Here is a 20,804-nt window from a genome sequence, read left to right on the forward strand (position 1 = left end):
TAACATTTTCTATGTCTGTCATTTCTCTTCAATTCTTCTGTAGATCAGTTTGCTTATAACCTTGCTGTGAGGCAGAGTTGTTTGAATACTCATGAAGGCAGGACAAGTTCACAATACAGAATTTTATTGAGGTTACCTTGAATCATAAAATCAAAGGATCAGTTAGGTTGAAAAAAACCTCTGATATCATCAAGTCCAACCTTTGACTGGACCACCACCTTGTTAACATGACACCAAATGCCAGATCCAGTTATATCTTGAACACTTCCAGGGATTATGACTCTACCACTTTCCTGGCCATTCCAATGCCTGACACCTCTTGCAGTGAAGAAATTTCTCCTACTGTCCACCTGAACCTTCCCTGGTGCAGCTTGAGGCTATGACCTTTTGTCCTGTCACTGGTTGTCTGGAAGAAGAGACAGAACCTGGCTGCAACCTTCCAGGCAGCTGTAGAGGGTGATACCACCATCACCCCTGAGCCTACTGCTCTCCAGGCTAAACAACCCCAGCTCCCTCAGCCACTTCTCATACTGGGGAGGCCACACCCTTCACCAACTCTGTTGATCTTTTCTGGACACTTCAATGTCTTTCCTGTTGTGAGGGGCCCAAAACAGAATTGGAAGTGTGGCCTCCCCAGTGCCAAGGACAGGGCAACAATCCCTTTCCTAGTCTCACTGGACACACTTGCTGATACAGGCTAGAATGCCATTTGCCTTCTTGATCACTGGGGCGCATGCTGATTCATGTTCAGTCACTGTCACCAGCACCTTCAGGTCCTTTTCTGCTGGACAGCTTTTCAGTCACTCTGCCCCCAGCCTGTGGCACTGCTTGCACTTGTTTTGCCCAAAGTGGAGCACTTGACACTTGGCCTTGTTTAACCTCATGCTGTTGGCTTCAGCCCATCAATCCAGCCTGTCCACATCCCTCTACAGAGTCTCCCTGCCCTCCAGCAGATCAACACTCCACCCAGCTTGGTGTCACCCATGAATTTACTGCAGGCACACTCGATCTCTCCATCCAAATCATCAGTAAAGATATTTAATGGGACTGGGCCCAGCACAGATCCCTGCGGGACACCCAGTGAGCAGCCACCAGCTGGATGCAGCACCATTCACCACTCTCTGGGCCTGGCCATCAGCCAGTTCTCCACCCAGTGAAGGGTGCATCTGTCCAAGCTGTGGGCTGCTAGCTTCTACAGAAGAGCACTGTGAGAAACAATGTCAAAGGCTTTGCTGAAGTCTGAGCAAACAGCTACAGCCTTCCCCTCTTCCACTGGTTAAGTCACCTCATATAAGAGGAGATCAGGTTGGTCAGAAAGGACAAAATTTTGTATTACATATAGAGTAGTGCTCCATAGACTTCAGACTTTCAAAGGCATGTTTTCTTTAAGGTCTGTGGCATGTTTTCTTTACAGTCATAAAGGGGACATTATTTCCATCTTAAAAACAAGGATCTGAGATATGGAAAGACCATGATTTGTCCAGAATACACAAGAAGTGGCTGCTGAGTCCAGTAATTAATCTTCAGTTTCCTTGAGGATACCCACCTCCACCTCTTTCTCTGAGATTACTGTATGACGAGGCATTAAAAACGTAAAAATACTGGTTTTCTTTTCATGTGATATAGATTATGAGATCTCTCGCTGATGTTTTAGATCCTTCTTTAAACCCTCCCTAAAACTAGGTATGGTTTGAATTTCCAAGCATTTAGGTCATTTGTACACATAGTTCAGATAGTAAATCTGAAGCTGCAAACTCACTAAAGAAAAACCAAAACAAACGTTTTTTGCACAAGAGCCAAGGTGCCTTCTCTGCTTATGTCCATCATATATCAGGCCCTTAAAATGGCAGAATGAGAGGGATGGCAGAGGCCTCATCATGGCTCAAGTTGGAAGAATTTATTCAGTCAGAATTTCCATTATGTTTTGAAAAAAGAAGTTTTACATGAAAACACGGTTAAGCCTGCAAATGGTGCTTGTTTATCTCCAACACTTAGCATTCTCTTACTTACTCTTCCATTCAATCCATACTGTCAATATGTGTCATTAATTCCATTTTATGACAAGGTAACCCATCTAGATGACCAAGAGAAACCAACTGATATAATTTTTTTGATTTTCAGTAATGCTTTTGACAGTTCCTCTGCTATTGGTAAAAGTCAGAGGCCAAAGCAGCTTAAAATTCAAAGAGAAATATTAATAATTTAGAAACTTTTTTTTTCTTTACAAATAAGAATGTACATGGAAATAACAGCATTCTGTGTTCTTAAGCTTTTTAAACCATTTTTTGCACTTTAACATCTACAACATTGTTGTTTTCGTTTTTTTTTCCTTCAGCATAGAGAGAAAATAATATACTTAGAGGGAGGGTGGAGGGTTACTACAGCACTTCCATTTATTTTTGCAGTGGATATCCTGCTGAAAGTTACATTGACTGAGCACAGGACAGACACAAAGATCAATCCTAGTGGGACCAAAACCCTTGAGGTAGTGCTTACTCAAAATCGATCAGTCTTTTCAGTTGTCCCTGGCAGTGATGGCTGTTACATTTTCTTACCATTTCACTACAGCTTTTTCTTCCAAGTTATATTGAGAGCGTGGTCAAAGGTGCCACCCTCATCTGTCTTCCATTCAAACCGCTGTGATTTCCCATAATATCAGTAATTTTGCTACATTTCAGTCTGCCCATTCTTTCTAGATATGATGCTATCATAATCCAACAAAATAAATTTACACTGATAAAAGGGTTTTCAGTGTTGGTATAACCTCCTGAATTGCAGTAAATAATGACCATATTTGGAGAGTTTTGACATTTTCTTTTTCTTGTACAGTAGTGTAAACTGTCTTATATTGCTACCATTCAGGAATCATAATTCTGCTCCAATTTGCATGTTGTCTTCCTTACTTCAGATTTTTTTCATACCACATTGGTCAGATGGTGGTGCTGGGCATATTTTAGTACATGTATAGAATGACAAGGTTTACTATATGAGGAGATGTACAAAATATAAGGAAAAATCTTATAAATTTCAAATATGTAACTATAGCATTGATACTTGTGGATGTATTGTATATGTGCATAAAGTGTGAAACCTCATAACTAACACTGCGCAATTACCACATTCGCCAGCAATGCAGGCCAGTACTAAGAGGCTTTCTCTATCTCAAGGAGAGTTTCACCTTCCCAAGACAGAGTGGAACTGCACTGTCTTTTTTGTACTGTTTGCAAAGGACTGTGTTTCCTATGACTATGAATAGGATACCCTCCCAAGACCAATATAGGAAGGGGCATTATCTTTAAAAGTAGCTGCTGTTTTAATGTTCGTTACTGTGGGCTAATTTTGTCTCCGATCACTGACTATTTAGGCACTTCTGGTTGAAGATACTGAGATGTCTTTGGTGAAAGAAGGAATCAAGCACAATAACAAGTTCAACCTTCTTTCTCAAAGCAGGACTTACCTGTCACAGCGATGTCCTACTAGTAGAGTACTCTTTACTCTGTCATTGAAGTTGCCTCAGACAAATGGAATATACAAGGAAGTTGGTATTTGCCAATTCTCTGTTCCTCTCCTGATGCAGATATTGTTCTGAAGTGCATTAAATTAGCATTGCTTGTGGTTTTATGAATGCTACTTCTCTTCCAAATTTATTTGGATTTTTCAGCTAAAAAAAGTATCCTGTGTGGCTGTGGTCAGAAACAATAGAAATAGAATTTGTGGAATTCAGCACAGCCCTGAATATGAGATTGTTTGGAAAATATCACTGGCTCATGTATCAATTGTTAAATTAACAGAAGAGTTCTCAGGAGAGAATCATCAAATTACTACTAGTGTAGCTTTCCATAGTTCTTCTGTTTTAGCGCTCTTAGACTTATCACTTCAGAACCTTCTTCCACCAGTGTCTGATCCATGTCTAAATATATCTCCCAAAACATTCAATATGTGTTTACTAATTGTGAGCTGGGTAAAATTCAAGTGCTGTGCTTGTGGGACTTTTTTTTTATCAGAAGCTGTATTTAAGTGATGATACACAGTAATTTGTTCATTCTTCTGTCAGTGTAATTTACAAGGCAACGACAGATAAACATAGCTATACAAGATTCATTTACAATGACACAATGGCAGATACACAGAGCAGAACCCTGCCTATGAGATAAAGTGGACTGAGTGACTTATGCAGTAATTAGGGGATAATTGTCATTAACCTCGCAAACAGTAGTTTACCCATATTGTTTAAAAGGCTCCAGGATGCATAATGACAAGGTAATCTGTCAAAGCGCTAGGGGGAAATATTAATAAGATTTGTGCAAGCCTGGATAGAAAATATGCAGAAAGCAGCCACATTAAGCTAATTGGTGGATGAATATACACTTGTAAAAGTGCTTCTAATGGCACGTTTGCTGCTCTCCAAATGACTACTGTTAATGTGGAGAAGTGGGCTGCCTAGAAAGTCAGGACTGCTGGGACAAGAGGGTATTAAGACATGAAGGCACAGTTATTATTACTTTGTACACTGTAATATAATTTCCCCACTTTCTCTTGCATTTCACTGCCTCTAATAGGTTCAAACTGATAGCTCGCTTCATGTCCTTTTATATTCCAGAGACCTTTGCTGTTTTGGTGTCACTTCTGCACCCTGCTGTCTCCCTTTTGCGTCATATTGCCTATGACACACCTATGACACACCTGTGTTTTATTGGTGTAAATTTTTTTGGTAAGCAATAAAAGAAAAAAAGCCTCATTAAGATCTTGTAGTATATATTGCAAGTAATAATGCATAGTCCCCTAATGAATAGTAAAGATGGAAATCAATCTCCTGATTGTGCTGCCATTCATATATCCTGCATACAGTACAGCTGAATCCCCTTATTGAGACACAATTTGTGTTCAATCAGAAAACCAAGCATGTAATGAAATCCAATTTATGAGTATAACTCGTTGGCACTTTCATTCCAGTGTTTATGGCCTTGGACAACTTCTCAATTCCTTACAGTGCTCCTGGTTAGGCAAATTTCTTACTGACTTAGCCAGAAGTTTTACTGATAAGCCCAAAAAGACTCAACTTTTCTTGGTTATGTTTTCCAGTTAGACTTATGGCTGTAGTCAGTCTAGATTTAAAGTGAGGGAAGGACCATCTGATAATTTGATTTTACTTGACTGGTTACATGTCTTGCCCTGCATTTGGTGCAGTCCATGTTAGTAGAGCAAGGCTATCAGACATGATTTGTTTATGTTATTGCAGAGTGCACTGGGAAAAGTCTCAGCTGAAAAGAGGCTGGGTGTCTCTTGTGGCTGTGTGTATTGCAAATACAATACCTTATGAGTGCTTATTTCCTCTTTCTCATAGAAATTATGTGTCATTCTTTCAGTGTTAGTGAAACTGAGCCTCAGAGAGCTTTACTACACTTACTGAAAGACTGCCAGAGCACAGAAAACCAGAGAAAATATAATTTTACTTCTCAGTGAGTTTTGCAGCACTAACACCAAAAAATAAAAACACTGGTGATTTTTGGTGACTGATGGCAAATTTTTTTATGTACTATACCAAAATGGTCAAATATATATGCAAAAATTGTTGAAAGTGAGAATTAAAATCAATCATTATTACATATGCTATTGTTATATGCATGATGGTTATTTCTAATGCACTTACATGCAAAATTGTGTTCTAAAATTATTTTGTAGCTGAAATTATTTCAGTGGCTTACCATGTTCATGTCTCTGTTTACATGGTATCTGAAAAGTGCCCGTGGCACCTCGTGTACTCTAAATTTTACACACATACACCATGTGTTTGGTGATTTAATTACCTCTAGTAGCCATGTTGGCCTAAGGACAAACATGCTGTTACATGCCACAAATTAGTGGCAAGCTTCTTCAGATACTTCAATGAATTTTCCACTCTAGCAGGTTGTAGAGAAGCAAAGGTGTCAAAATATTCCCTGTAGTTTGGGTCCAAAGTTATGGATTTCAAATCCATTTAAGAAATTTGAATAAACAACTCAATATTAAGTCTTGACATTTTACCATTTCAGGAATGTTGAGAACAAATGCTTCCCCTTAGTGTGCATTAAAAATATTTTAAGCAGATACCGTAAAGTGTATGCTCACCTCACATTAATTTCTCATTTCCAAAAGTCTTTTGGACATCGCAACCAGAACAGATGGTAAAGGGAATAAATGTTGGCATTTGAAAATTTGTGCAGTTCTTGGGATGAGAAGGACTAAATACTTCTAAAATAGTGGGATCTTTTGCCTTTTAACAATTGTCACCAACTTTACAGTTGTAAATCAAAGCAATTTTTGTTGACATCACAGTACCTTGTTCTGGCTTTGGCTGGGATAGAGTTAAGTGTTTTAGTAGCTCTTTTAGTAGCTCACTGCTGGTGCAGTGCTCTTTTTTTGATTTAGTAGGAGAATCTTTTGAACAACAGTGATTTCTGTTTGTTGCTAAGTAGTGCTTACCCTAAACCAAAAACTTTCTCAATGAGCTGCCAGGAACCAGGTGCACAAGAAGCTGTGAGGGAGCATGGCTAGGAGAGGTGGCCTGAACTGTCCAAAGTTACATTCCATACCTTTGAACATCATGCCCAGTTTGTAAACTGGGGGGAGTTGGCTGGGAGGGGCCAGTCCCTGCTTGGGGACAGTCTGGGTATCAGTCAGCTGCCAGGGAGAAATTGTATTGTGCATCACTTCTTCCTCTTGGGTTTTATTTCTCATTCCTTTTCTTTTCCAGTAATATTAGTATATTTTATTTTATTCACTCACAGAGGGAATAGTGAGTGAGCAGCTGTGTGGTGCTGTGGGGCAGCTGGGGTTAAACCACAGCAGTTATACCACTGTGAAAATTAGTAAATGCAAGAAGAGTATCAGACGCTGGTTGTGCTTAGATTTTTTTTCCTCTAAGTATGGACAGACATCTGCTGTGAAAAAAAAACTTGTCTGGCACCCAAATATAAAGAGACTTGATGTATTTGCTATGATTAAATAAAGCTCAAGCTGTTGTGATTAAATACATTGTAGCCCCACAGTGATCTATTATAATTTTAAAAATAAAAATACTGTGTGCAGTGTTACTCAGGGAAAAAATAGTCACTGTCTTGTGAATTATACATATATACATATTATCTGGTCCATAATCATCCATAACAAAAAGAATATTTTATCACAAGTCAAACAATATGTCTTAAAAATCAGACAAAGCATTTAAAACTAGTGCCCTTGCATCCTAATAGTTTCACTGGAGTTGCAGAGGTGAATGAAGAGGGGAAAGAATTCAAATTACTGTTTTTTTTCTGGAATCAGTAAGACACATTACACCTAATCCACATGGCTGCTTTAGAGTTGGCAAATGAGAGTCTCATCCTCTTTCAGAGCAATGATTTCAAGGGCATTTTAAGGTTGATGAACCCAAAAAATGAAAAGGCATCCTGGGATTGGGGTACACTATGAGGAAGTTCAGTCCCCAGAAGTAGTCATGTGTTCAGGATCTGGTGTTTTCCTACCATTCCAGGCAGCTTAGTCCAGAACCAGCACCCCAGCAGGTTGCTTGTGCAGGGGGTGTCTGCAGTCCTGGCATGCATCTTTGGGAAGATATGAAACAGAAGACCTGCATACTTTTGGTCCATAAAGACCCTGAAGGCCATTAAGCGAGAGTGTGGGTGGTTAACGGCGGTGTCCTGGCCAGGTTTCCGCTGCGGTTATTGCATTCCACTGCCTTATGTTTCATCTGCAGTTTCAGCAGGACATGGTGTTCCTCACTTTCACTCCAAAACCGTTGAGCAGTGCTCCTGTGCGTTGTTACACAGCTGCTGTGTTCCACCATGGTGGTACGCCCCCAATATATATTCAGACAGATTTGGCTCCACATACTGTTTCAAGGCTAAGTTAGGTCAAAATTACTTTCCAGCGTGGTCCGTGGAATTACTCCAGGTTTATGGTGCAATTATTCTTGATCTAAAGTGCAGCCAGATTTGCCCCAGTGTCTACAATATCAGTTCATAAAGTTTGCAAAGGTCTTTGGGGGTCCTTTTGATGAAAACACAAAATGTTTTGCTGCTGAATGGATAAAGAGATGTGGCCAAGAAAGAGGAACTAGAGCAAGTACTGTTACAAATCTGGTGTATACATATATATATATATATATATGTATGTATATGTATACCTATATGTCTGTGTATGTATGTAAGTAAATAAAGTCTCCTTCATGCTACTCTTCTTCTGAACACACACTGCCAGTGCCATTCTTAGTGAAACTTCGGGGAGAGACAGCCACCTTCTCTTCTCCTGTAGCATGCAGGTATCCTGATGCCTACCCTGTGCCTTGGGGCAAGGCAAACAAGTGAGAAGAGAAAAGGGGTGCCAGAAGGGAAGAATATCTATCAGTTCTAGCAGAGTGGAGGCTGCAGTGAAGTCAAATATAAAGATTTCCATTATTGACTGAGAACTCAGTAGTGCTGCAATGTTTGTTCCTGCTGCAGCAGTATAACTCAAGGAAAGGACCGCTGACGCTTGAACATTCATTTTTTCATATGGTTTCTGTTAGTGAAGGGAGGCTGGTGGGAGGTGGATGAGAAGTGACAGCTGAGGGGAAAAAAATTTCAACCATGCCTCTTTGCAGACTTAGTGTGTTAAATCTCATATTAGTTGCACATGTAAAATCACAGTGAGCAAGTATACACATCTTTTCTTCATGTTTACAGGAGCAATGGTGAGGGAGATTCAGCATGGTAAAAACTCCTATCAAGAAAATGAATATCTGATTGCATGTGTGAGTGTATATTTATGTGGAAAACTAGATAGAGGGCTTACTTTGGTCCTGCTGAGATCAGTGGGAGTTAGCCAAAATGAGTTAGAGGTGTTGCATATTGTCCCATCTGTACTAATGTGAGTTGGTGTGGTGCTGCACAGTTTTGGTAACTTTTACCCCAGGAGTGGCAGGACTACCCAGAGTGTAGCAGCTTGAAATTTAATTGCGAAGCAAAGAGATGCTTCTGGGAAATTCAGCCAAACAAAAAACAGCAAACCCTAAATCATGGAAATTATGAAGGCTTTTCTTTATTATAAACAAATGTAGATTTTTTTTCGTCTACACCCTAATTAAAACCATCCTGTGCAATTATAGTATGACCAAATTAATATATTTCAGTCTGCTTTTCAACTGTTACAGCTGCATTCAAAATGTTTCTTTGAGATCAGCTAGAAAATATACATCTCCTTAAGAATAGCTTGTCAAAGAAAAATTTGTGATATACCCTGAGCTAGCCTAATTATTTAATCAAACACGTATCTATGCAATATTTTGTAACAAGGAAACTTCATTGACATGCATAAAAACCCACTGTTTAGGTGCATATGAAAACGTACTAAAATATGCAGCCTAGCAATTATTTCTTTTTTCTGTATAACTTCGAATGTTTCTCAGAAGTTATCACAATAGTGCCTGAAAATAATCCTTAAGTGTCTCCCAGAACATAAAGCTAGTTTTAGAAGCAATCTAGTTTTTAACCTTTCTATTAATCTCAGCCTTGTATGGGCATCTCTCACTGTGTATCCAGTCAGGTGTATATATACATTTTTCCCATCCTAAGAAGTGAATCAGTAAGATACCATAGAACTGCAAAATGTCAGTGTTGTATATGTATATATATATGTGTTTCTCTGTGTGTAAACATATAAAATTTCTGCCTGTAATGCAGTCACAGCAGTCGTGGGAGCTTCTCACACAAAATGAGTATTTTAAACAACTGATTTCATAATATGTTTACAGTGTATGTTTATGGTGTATGCACGTGTAGACTGCCCTTATTTTCTAAACAGGCAGTTTTTAAACTGGGAGGTTTTAAAGCTCAGTTGAAAGATTTAAAGGCTGAAGGCCTTCAGGAAATGAAGACTCACCTTCGCAACCCTCCCCAGTTAAGCCCCTAAAAATTAGAGTGATCTTTGTGTCCATACTTTCTTGTAGTTTGTTTTATTCAAGATAATCGTCCTGATCCCACCATATATTCTTCTAGTCCTAGAAGTTTAAGACAAGATGTACCCTTACACATCCTGGCACACACCTTTCTTCCTAACATACAGTCAGCAAAATTCAGGAGGCAGTTTCAGGTTGATAAACCATGACATTACTTTACAGATCTAATGTCGTATGTGTATATGTGGATCTGTTTATTCAAATAATAGGCTTGAGTGTGTGATTAGAGTTAGAAAAGGTTATGTGTTATGCCTTGGATCCTTGGAGGTCAGTTTAATATAGTTTAAAGATTAAAAGATTTTCTCCAACTGAAATGGTGAGAAAGAGATCCACACAGTAAAAATAAAATTTAATAAATAAATAAATAAACCAAAATAAAATTTGTTAAATTAAAAATCAAAGCAAGGCTTTTTGGACAAAGTAGGAAGAACATAAGTATATGCTGTACAGATTGGGTTTACTTGTCTCCTGCCTGGCTTAGAGATGTATGCATGCAGTGGTATCTCTGTACTCACTGACTTCCTTGTACACATTGTCACTGGAGGCTTGGCTTAATCAGTTGTTAGCTGAAAAAAGTAATATAAATTGGAACCTTTTGTCATGAAGTATTTAAATGTTGATATGCTTTAATGGCTTCGGGGAGAAAATTTAGCATGAGAGATTGTAAGAAACAAGAAATCGATTACATGTAAGAAAGGACTTGAACCTCTAATCAAGTATTACCATATATAGAAAGATCCCTAGCTAGTTATAGCTAAATTCAAATGGGATAATGGTTAGATTTTTTTGTTAATTTTAAGTTTTATCAAAAAATGACATTCCTATTCACTCTTTATCTAGTTTTGCATAATACATGCTTACAATGATTTATGGAAAGTTTTCACTGTGTAAATATTGAAGCATATGCTAGACAGTATCCATAAGCAGTGAGAGTTTTATGAAATACAGGCATCTGCATATTTCTGTCTGTTTTTGTTGGGCAAAAAAGGCCAGAAAACTTCTTGCTGAAAATTAAAAAGATAAAGCTCAATAAAGGTAGTAGGAGTAGTCAAGGAGTATTTAAGAGCAACTTTCTGGTTCCCTGCTTTTTCTATGACAGCAAGGGTAACTCCATGACTATCGCATCCTTAACTGCCAGTTTCTCTGATCAGTGGGACTTAGCAGCTGCTGAAGGTCCGGTGCTCCTCATTGTAAATTCTTAAACAAAGTGAAACAAGGAGTGGTGGTGTCTCATCAAGAGGTAACTCATGTAGCTAAGTGCCAGCTTTGCTCAGTTAAGATGTGAGTAATTCCCTGAAAGGGAACCCCTGAATTTATAGGCTTGCCTGCCTGTTCTGTGTATGCAGAGAGCTGGCTGTGCTGCCATCAGGGATGGACTGTGTGACACCACCTTCCCCTTATTTGTGGGAGTCTGTTACAGGATCTCTACCTACTATTCTCATGAGTTATTCTTGTGCTAGCTGTGATTAAATTTTAATTACGTATATATCGGTTTTTGTAAAGCATCCATCTGTTATATAAACTTGATTTACAAAAGAAAACAAAAACATAAAATGAGGCAGTAGTACATTACAAAGCAGCCTGCAGCTGGCTGCAGACAGGAATCCTAATTCAATACAGGAAAGCAGTGTAAATTAGACAATGTTATTTCCATCTTTAAACTATGGGAATTACAGTTAGAAAGAATTAATATTTGTGATTTGGGATGGGAAATGTGTGCAGATAGATAAGGTCAGATATGACAGCAAAGACCTGGAGATCAAAATCTGATTCAAATCTGGTTTTGCAGTTTCATCTAGGAATTACCCATATGTTGAACTGCTATGGTTGGCTGGAAGTTGATGAAGTAGGTGTAAGAAACTTTAGATCTTACCCAGGGGGAGAGTAGCTGAAGTTATTTGGGTAGGAAAAAACAAATATAATTTTGGAGCTTTAAAATATGAACCTGTCCTTTAATTTTTCTTAATGGCTTTTGTGTTTTTTTTTCTTCCCACCCCTCATCTCATTCAGGTTTGGTTTTGTTTCACTTATTTTTCTTGGTGGGGGTGATATTTGATGTTCTGGATGATTTCTGTTAGATAGTTGATGTTCCAGATGATTTCTGACTGCCTGTAAAATATTGCTACATCAAGAACTGTAAGAGTATAGAAATCAGACACATCCACTGTGCTTAGGGGTGTTCAAAAGTGAACACATTTCCACATAATGCGGCAAACCAAAACCAGCATCTGCATCATGATGTCTCATTCATCAGCATAAATACAGAATGAACATTTTCTAAACATAGATGGGTTTTGGGGCTTTCCATCTGGGTTAACTGGGTAAGATTTTCCAAGTTAATTGCTGTTGAGGGTTTCACTGTCTTTCAGGGTTTGATTGTAATAGTTCATATGTGGAGCATTTATAAAGATTTTGTAGTTGTTTCTAAGGAACTGAAACATATGTGGCATTAATCTTCAGCATTAACTTTATACCCAGAGAGGTGAACTGAACATTTTCAAACTGAAATAATAAAACCCACTCTAATCAATTAAACACATGCTTTATTATTTGACATTGCAAAATTATATTTTTTTTGTACTCTAGGAAATGTGAGGAAAAAGAAGTATCAATCATCTGAAGATGGAAAATAATGAATTAATTTAATAAATTTTAAAAATAAATCCAGGGGGTAAAGGGGCTGGAGGGGTAGAAAGGTATTTTAGACTTCATAATCAAACAAGAGTTAATGATTTTTGCAGCAGTGTGTAATCCAAAGTCTTCAGGTAAGGTTCTGAACCTGAGATTCAAGATGTGAAAATATCAGAGGCAGATGTGAAAATATCAGAGGCAGAGGTGGTGTGTCTTGTAAGGCTTTCAAACTGTCTAATGCATGAGGAAGCATTGGAATAATTCTGGTTTGATGGCCTTCCATATTTCTTGTTGGTTATAGTTACTGTGCTAATTTTATGTCCAGCATTTGCCCAAAAGGAAAGATGCCAATAAAATGATGTATTCATTATATAAGTATTTTAATATGTTTTTATCAATACTCGCTTGAATGGATTGCCTGACATTACATTGCAGAATTTTTAAGTCCTACCTTCAGGCAAATCTCATGCTTACTAGCAAAAATGAAAGTGTGAAATGCTTTTTAATGTATATTTAACAACAGATAGTCTTGTGATTACTGATGTGTATTCTCTCTGGATTTTTCCCTTGCTATCAGAAGGCAATATTAAGAGACAACATTTTTACACATTTATGCTATCTACATTCATCAGATCCTTACTTTTTTACATATTTTTAACTGTCATTTATAAAAAGGCTACAAAAAAAGTAATCTCTCAAGTCTAAACCATACCAACATTGCAAGCTTACAATCAATCAATTGCCAGTAATAGTCCAGGAAACGCGATTAAGGTACATGTGTTATGTGCTCTTTTCAAGACATTTTGCCTTGAATCAAAGTTTCTTATGAAATGGCCTATAAATGGTTTCAGTCTTCTAACTGCTTGTATTTAAGGAACAAATGTATCAATTGTATTTATTTAGCTTTTTCTAATAGTGTTACCATTTAATAGTGATTAAGGTACAAATTTTTGTATTTTACAGTGGTGTGCACAGCAACACGTTTTACCAATGTATTCTAAACAGTAGCATTCTACAGAGATCACTGTTGTTAAAATGAAAGCATCTTGGATCACAGAGTCACAGTGTCTACATTTTGTGTACTCTGACACTAGTAAACTCAATCTGGTTTTCTAACTGTGACTCTAATTACAGTATTTGCATGGAGGGAAAGTTTGTGTTGTTTGGTCAAGTTCTATTAACACTGTTTGCATCTTGTTTTTTCAGCTTAGTGTTTCATGTTCAGGCAGCAGAGCACCTTCTTCAATAATTATGCAGAATCAATAAGCTTTTCTTTGTGTTTTGTCTTTGTTGTTTCTTTGATATGGCTTCTAGGATGCTGCAGGCAAGGTGCTGGACCGCTGGGCCATCATGTCCAGGGAAGAAGAGATCATTACCCTTCAGCAGTTCCTGAGATTTGGAGAAACGAAATCTATCGTGGAGCTGATGGCAATTCAAGAAAAAGAAGGGCAGGCTGTGGCTGTGCCATCTTCAAAGACAGATTCAGATATAAGGACTTTTATTGAAAGCAATAATCGCACCAGGAGCCCAAGTCTCCTTGCTCACCTGGAGAATAGCAACCCTTCCAGCATTCATCATTTTGAAAACATCCCAAATAGCCTTGCATTCCTGCTTCCATTCCAGTACATAAATCCAGTCTCTGCTCCACTGCTGGGGCTGCCTCCAAATGGTCTCCTGCTGGAACAGCCAGCAATGAGGCTCCGTGAACCAAGCCTTACGACCCAAAATGAATATAATGAGAGCAGTGAATCTGAAGTTTCCCCTACACCTTTCAAGAATGAGCAAGCATCCAGCAGGAATGCTTTGACCAGCATCACAAATGTGGAGCCCAAAACTGAGCCAGCCTGTGTCTCTCCTGTTCAAACACCTACGCCAGTCAATGATTTATCGAAAACGGAACACACAAAAAGCTCATTCCGAATTCACAGAATGAGGAGAATGGGGTCAGCCTCCAGGAAAGGAAGAGTGTTTTGCAATGCATGTGGCAAAACTTTCTATGACAAAGGTACTCTTAAAATCCACTACAATGCTGTGCACCTGAAAATCAAGCATCGATGCACTATTGAAGGCTGCAATATGGTCTTCAGCTCTCTCAGAAGCCGCAATCGCCACAGTGCTAACCCAAATCCCCGCCTCCACATGCCTATGCTAAGGAATAACCGTGACAAAGATCTAATTCGTGCTACATCAGGTGCTGCCACTCCTGTTATAGCAAGTACAAAATCCAACCTAACTTTAACAAGCCCTGGGCGTCCACCGATGGGGTTTACCACTCCCCCTCTAGACCCAGTACTACAGAACCCTCTTCCCAGTCAGCTGGTCTTCCCAGCTTTAAAGACTGTCCAACCTGTTCCTCCTTTTTACAGAAATTTACTTACTCCTGGAGAGATGGTGAGTCCTCCAACCTCACTCCCAACCAGTCCCATAATACCAGCTGTGAGTGGCATGGAGCAGCATCCCCCTCCTCCTTCAGAGTCATCAGTACCTTCAGTGTTAATGCCCACCCCAGAGCCCAGTGCAGACCTTGCTCCCAAGAAGAAGCCAAGGAAGTCAAGCATGCCAGTTAAAATTGAAAAGGAAGTTATTGACACTGCTGATGAGTTTGATGATGAAGACGAAGAGGTGAATGACAGGAGCACGATGGTGAATGACATTGGTCATGACAATCACTGCCATTCTCAGGAGGAAATGAGCCCAGGCCTGTCTGTTAAAGACTTTTCCAAAAGTGACAGAAGTAGATGTATGTCCAGACCAGACATAAGAAGGGCAGACAGCATGACATCAGAAGACCAGGAGCATGAGAGAGACTATGAAAATGAGTCAGAGTCATCAGAGCCCAAATTGTGTGAAGAATCCTTGGAAGGCGATGATCGCCTTCATGAACCTGGTGAAAAATCTATGATGCACAGTGACCGACCAGATGAAAACCACAATGACTCTTCCAACCAGGATGTCATTAAGGTGAAGGAAGAGTATACAGACCCTACATATGATATGTTCTATATGAGCCAATATGGACTGTACAATGGAGGCAGTGCCAGTATGGCTGCTCTTCATGAAAGTTTTGCTTCTACATTCAACTACAGCAGCCCTCAGAAGTTCTCCCCAGAAGGTGAAATGTGCTCCAGCCCAGACCCCAAGATCTGCTATGTTTGCAAGAAAAGTTTCAAGAGTTCCTACAGTGTGAAGCTTCACTACCGAAATGTTCATTTAAAAGAGATGCATGTCTGCACAGTGGCTGGCTGTAACGCTGCGTTCCCATCACGAAGAAGCAGAGACAGGTCAGTAAATATTAATTGATTTTCTGCATTATTAAATGCATTGAATTATGGAAGAATAGGCAGTTTAGGCTGTATGAAGAAATAGAGAGATGTACAGTAATGACAAGTGACAATTGTGTTCCCATGACATTGAAAGAGATTTATCACTTTAAGATTTTCATTGTTCCTTGGCATTCAGAATGATATATATTGGGCCATCCTCTTAAGTGACTGGCTAGATAGTAAATGCCATTATACTTTCTAAATTCCTGTGAACATGTGTATTGTACTTCTGTTTATAAGCTACAGCCCTCATTAAATTTATTCTCATTAAATTTATTTTCTTCTTCCTATAACATTAAAAACAAGAAAATCTTCTATTAAGTGTATAGTAAATTATATACAATACAAAAACATTGCATGCATATCAAACCATAGAACTAGAAAGGAGGGCAAAGGTGGATGGGTGGTTGAATGAAAAGATGGAGATAAGTAATAAAGGACTGGAATTATTTCCATCCTCATAGGCTCATACAAAAGCAAACAGGAAGCATTAGAAGGTTGTTCTTTACTATGTTTAAGTTTTAAAACTAGATGCTATGTTGTAGTGAAAACAAGTAAATATTAAGAATTAAGAAAATCATTGTCTGTTTCTTTAGTAGAACCTACATACATCTCTATCCACTATGGTCATTTAGTCTACGTTATTATTTTCTGCATGGAGCAAATGCCTTCTCCACCAGTGCAAATTATGCACATTCAGCGAGAAAAGGCTTCCCTACATATTTTTAAGATCAACTAGGGTATATGCTCCTGGCCCTTCAGATGACATCATGCCTGAGCTATGCTGCATCAATACAAAAGCAGTTGGGCTTAAACAGAAGCAGCTGGTCCATAAACTCTTTGGTTTAGAGTGGATTTTTTGGTTTTTTTGTTTTGTTTTTGTTTTTTTTGTTTTTTTTTTTTTGTTTTTTTGTTTTTTTTTGTTTTGTTTTGTTTTTTGTTTTTTTTGTTGTTTTTTTGTTTTGTTTTGTTTTGTTTTGTTTTGTTTTGGGGTTTTTTGGTTGTGTTTTTTTTTTATAGACTGTTCTTTTTGATTCCTGAGGAGAATGTAAAACAAATGGAATTTGTCAAAGCGATAGGATAAGACAGGTATTTCATACTTGTGGATAAAAACTCTCTCATTTGATGATCATACTGTCACATAACAAAATCTCTCTGGTTTATGGAGTAATGGTGAAATTGTGTCACCTCTTTTCCTTTACTTGTGTTTCATATTTTTTCATTAAGCTGTAAAAAATTGTCAGACACAGGAAGGAAATTAAAACTATCTAAACATTTCATACACAGCTCCTGATTTGCTTTTGTATTTTTTTCATTGAAATTGATGTGGTTTGAAAGGGAATGTTTCTTGTCCTATAAAATGAAAGCAAGTCAGTGTTATGGATACTGAGGAGCCAAATTCACTGTTTTGATGAAGAGTACAGTCCCCAAATATCTCAGGTCTTCTCTTACCATTTATGAAATCCACTAAACAGAAAAATATGAACAAACATAAGAATACAAGTTCAAAACACCTAAGAAGGACAATCTAGGAAGCTTGCATTTCAGTAGGTTAAACTACTAGAAACAAAGCAGATAGATCTAAATTAAGACTCATTTTCTTGCTGTGTGCTGATAAGTTTCATGAGTCTCGAATTTGACAAGGGAAGTATGTGAATCAGTGGTATAATCTATGCTAATCTTAGATGTGTGAAACCCCTTTCAGTTCCTGAAATCATAATCTTTGTTAATTAAGAATTTGTTTTGGTCAGTCTGTTTCCCTAAATGAATTATGAAAAATCAGTCATATACTACACAAAACAGCTTTGAATTGAGCATGTGAAGCAAGAGCTGATTAGCTTCAGGATGTGGAACATTATGCAGTGTATTAAATTTCAACTGTAATACTTTGAACGATCAGGGTAGTAATAAAGTTAGCATAGTAAAGATTTAGATAGTGTAAGAGTAACTGTGACGACATGCATAAAATTTTTCCAAGACAAGAACCTCCATATAGGGCACATTTTGAATTTTTTTGTGATATACATAGGATATTACTATTAAGCTTATTGAAAGAAGCATGAAATAAAAAACTGATTTAGTGTCTTAAATTGCAGGCTGCATATTTAAATATAAAATTATTATTTGCATATCATTTTGAGCTGTGTAATGGACAAGGCCATCTTCTTATATCATTCTCTTAGTAACATTCAGGATATGATTCAGTTATGTGTTGCACCTGGGACAAAATACATTTTTTTGCATATTATATTCTTTAATTGCAAAGATTCAAGAATGGTTCTGTAATTCAAAAAATTCAAAGGTGTGGTACAATTTGTGTGCCCTACTAGTTTTTAGTAGTTGTTTATCAGTTTTGGTTTGCAACAGTAGTCAGTTTTAGTTTGCAAAAGGAAATGCCTTGAAAGAACCAGGAAATTCTCTCATGGTTCAGGATAATTCTTTTAGATATTTGAGCAAGAAACATATACAAAACTTCCCTGGGCCATCCATTTTTATCTAGAAGTGCAACATCTAGAAATGTGCAGAAATTAAAGCATATGTACAGCATGTCAAAGAAAGCAAATTAAAGATTTAAGTAACATTTTCTAATACTCTGTCCAAAAAAGGGCAGTTTTGTTTAAAAAAAAAAAATAGGAAAATAGGAAGTAAAGAAGTAAAAGTTGAATCAATATATTCTCTTTTTTTTTTTTTTTTTGTGGTGTTGGTTTTTTGAATTTTGTTTTTGTTGGGGGAGTGTTTTTTTGTTTGTTTGCTTCTTTGCTGTATTTATTTCTTTGGGGTTTTTTTGCAAACTGTTTAATTACCCCCAAAACTTTTCCATTAAATTTGTTTTAGTTTTTTCTCTCATCATCCTTTAGAATATTTTTTTCCAAGAGAGAGTATATGCAATTCCTAGCTTTTCAGATTATGGAGATCATCAAGAAGATAACTAGATAATTAGATTAGTAGGATTGCAAAGTGAGAACTTCTTCCAGCCATTTAAATCAATTTCATTTAAAAACTCAGGAGTGTTTTGCTAACAATTGCTGTATGAAAAATAAGGGTTAGCTACCTAACAGTACACAACACACAGTAATAACTCCTAGATAATATTTGAAATGGATTTGCATCCCATTTTGGACTCATTACAAAAGTCTCTGTGATCTGTTTGTGTTATGAGTCACTCATATAATCTTTGATTAGCTGGAGTGTCTTTGCTTTGAAAACGAAAATGAATTTTTTTTTTCAGTACTTTCAGTACTATCTCTGTAATGAAATCAGAGTTCTAGCTATTCCATAGCTTACAAACTTGTGAAGTTTTTATCTTCTTTTTGTCATTTTATTAAGCTTATTATTAGCATTAGATTAATTATATTATTAATCCTGTTATAACTAGTTTGATATCGAAAACCCACAACTCTAGCTATGTTCTATAATAAAATACAAGTTTAAGTGGAGAGAGATAACATTGGCTGATTATTTTTGTTTCCTTTAGAGGCATCTGATTTGGCTTAAGTCCTTTTCCAAAGCAACCCTAGTTAATCAAAGGTTAATCAAATATTCCCCCTGCCATGTACATACACAAAACCCCAAATTGTTGACAGTGGGTGGAGCTACTGTAAAATGGACTTTGGAAAGGAGGGGTTGTGATACAGACTCCTTGTTACCAGAGGTAGCATATCACATCAGGAGCAAAAGCAGTGCTGCTTGGATGAGGGAGGGGTTTTATCTATGTCAGAGCTGTAAACCCTCCCTTTGCAGAAAGCATCCTGTAGCAATTTGTGCTAGCTTTATCATTCCTACATCATTCCTGCCAAGGTCAACACCTGCATAAATATCCTTCTGCCTGCAATGCTGGAATATCCTCTGAGATCTTTGCCTAACCAGTGCTAATCTTTGCAAATTATGGTCAAGATCACCAGAAGATTTTAGCGTCCCACTTCACCTGTCTTTTTTTTCAATTCAGGAGGAAGGAAAGAAAAGTAAGACTTTTTTCCTTACTATCAAAGACCCAGAAATTCTGTTATCCCTTCTAAAAATTAAACAGTATTGTTTTCCTATAGTCAAGCTCTCTTTAGCCTAGATATTTTTAAAAGCTCCTATTTTCATCATTCTTCTGAGTTTCAAGTAACATCACTCATTAAATCACCCTTAATACCTAGATTTTTTTGGTCTTTTCCCCAGAGTAGTCTTTCTGACTTCTTTACCTGGAAGCACTAGACTTGAGTAAACCACTTTCTCTTCCATACTTCAACATCCACTTCCTGAATAGCTGTTAATCCATTTCTGTTCCTGTATTTACTTCAGATGTCCTTTCTTCGGCATGATGTTCAGGCTATCTTGTTGCAAAAAGACAATGGAGAGTAAATACAAAAAGCGACCATATTAAAAATTTTGTCAGAAACAATGTCATAAGCCTCCCTTTGAATGGAAAGGTATCTTTTCAAATAACTTTTTAAATGGAAAAGAGATGGGAAGAAGATACACTGCTTTGAGGACTGACCACTTGATTTGGACCATTTGTCCTTCTGGATTGAATTCTCTCTGGAGACAGAGAAGATCTTTCCTGCAAGTGAGAAGAAAGGGTCAGTGTCCACAGTAGTCAGATTCCCCTGACATCTCTTTTCCAGCCTCTTCTATGAGTTTTATCCCAGCACACACTAAGTTTTCCTTACAAAGATATAGGTATGGTTAATGCTTGAAGTCAACACAGAGGTACAGCTGCTCAGGGACTGACATCCTGAACTGTGGATGAGATATGTGGATAGGAGGAGGGAAGAATTATTTCCTGACCAAAGGACATAGCAATGCCAAGGTTTCATCTGAGTTGAAGAACACATTCAGAAGTAAAGGTCTGAACGGTGCAACTTAGACCGGTTAGCTTCATTTTGGTCTCTCAC

The 20,804-nt window shown here is 37.7% G+C and overlaps 1 protein-coding gene across 1 annotated transcript in view; it reads left to right on the top strand.

Moving 5' to 3' along the window:
- Positions 1-20,804, top strand: part of BNC2 (basonuclin 2) — a 226,538-nt gene that overhangs the window by 188,911 nt on the left and 16,823 nt on the right. The window contains exon 4 of the mRNA XM_054003520.1: positions 13,916-15,882. Within this exon, the coding sequence (XP_053859495.1) occupies positions 13,916-15,882 (1,967 nt within the window). The remainder of the gene's footprint in view (positions 1-13,915; positions 15,883-20,804) is intronic.

Source organism: Vidua macroura, chromosome Z (assembly GCF_024509145.1).
Source record: "Vidua macroura isolate BioBank_ID:100142 chromosome Z, ASM2450914v1, whole genome shotgun sequence".
Taxonomy (NCBI): Eukaryota; Metazoa; Chordata; class Aves; order Passeriformes; family Viduidae; genus Vidua; species Vidua macroura.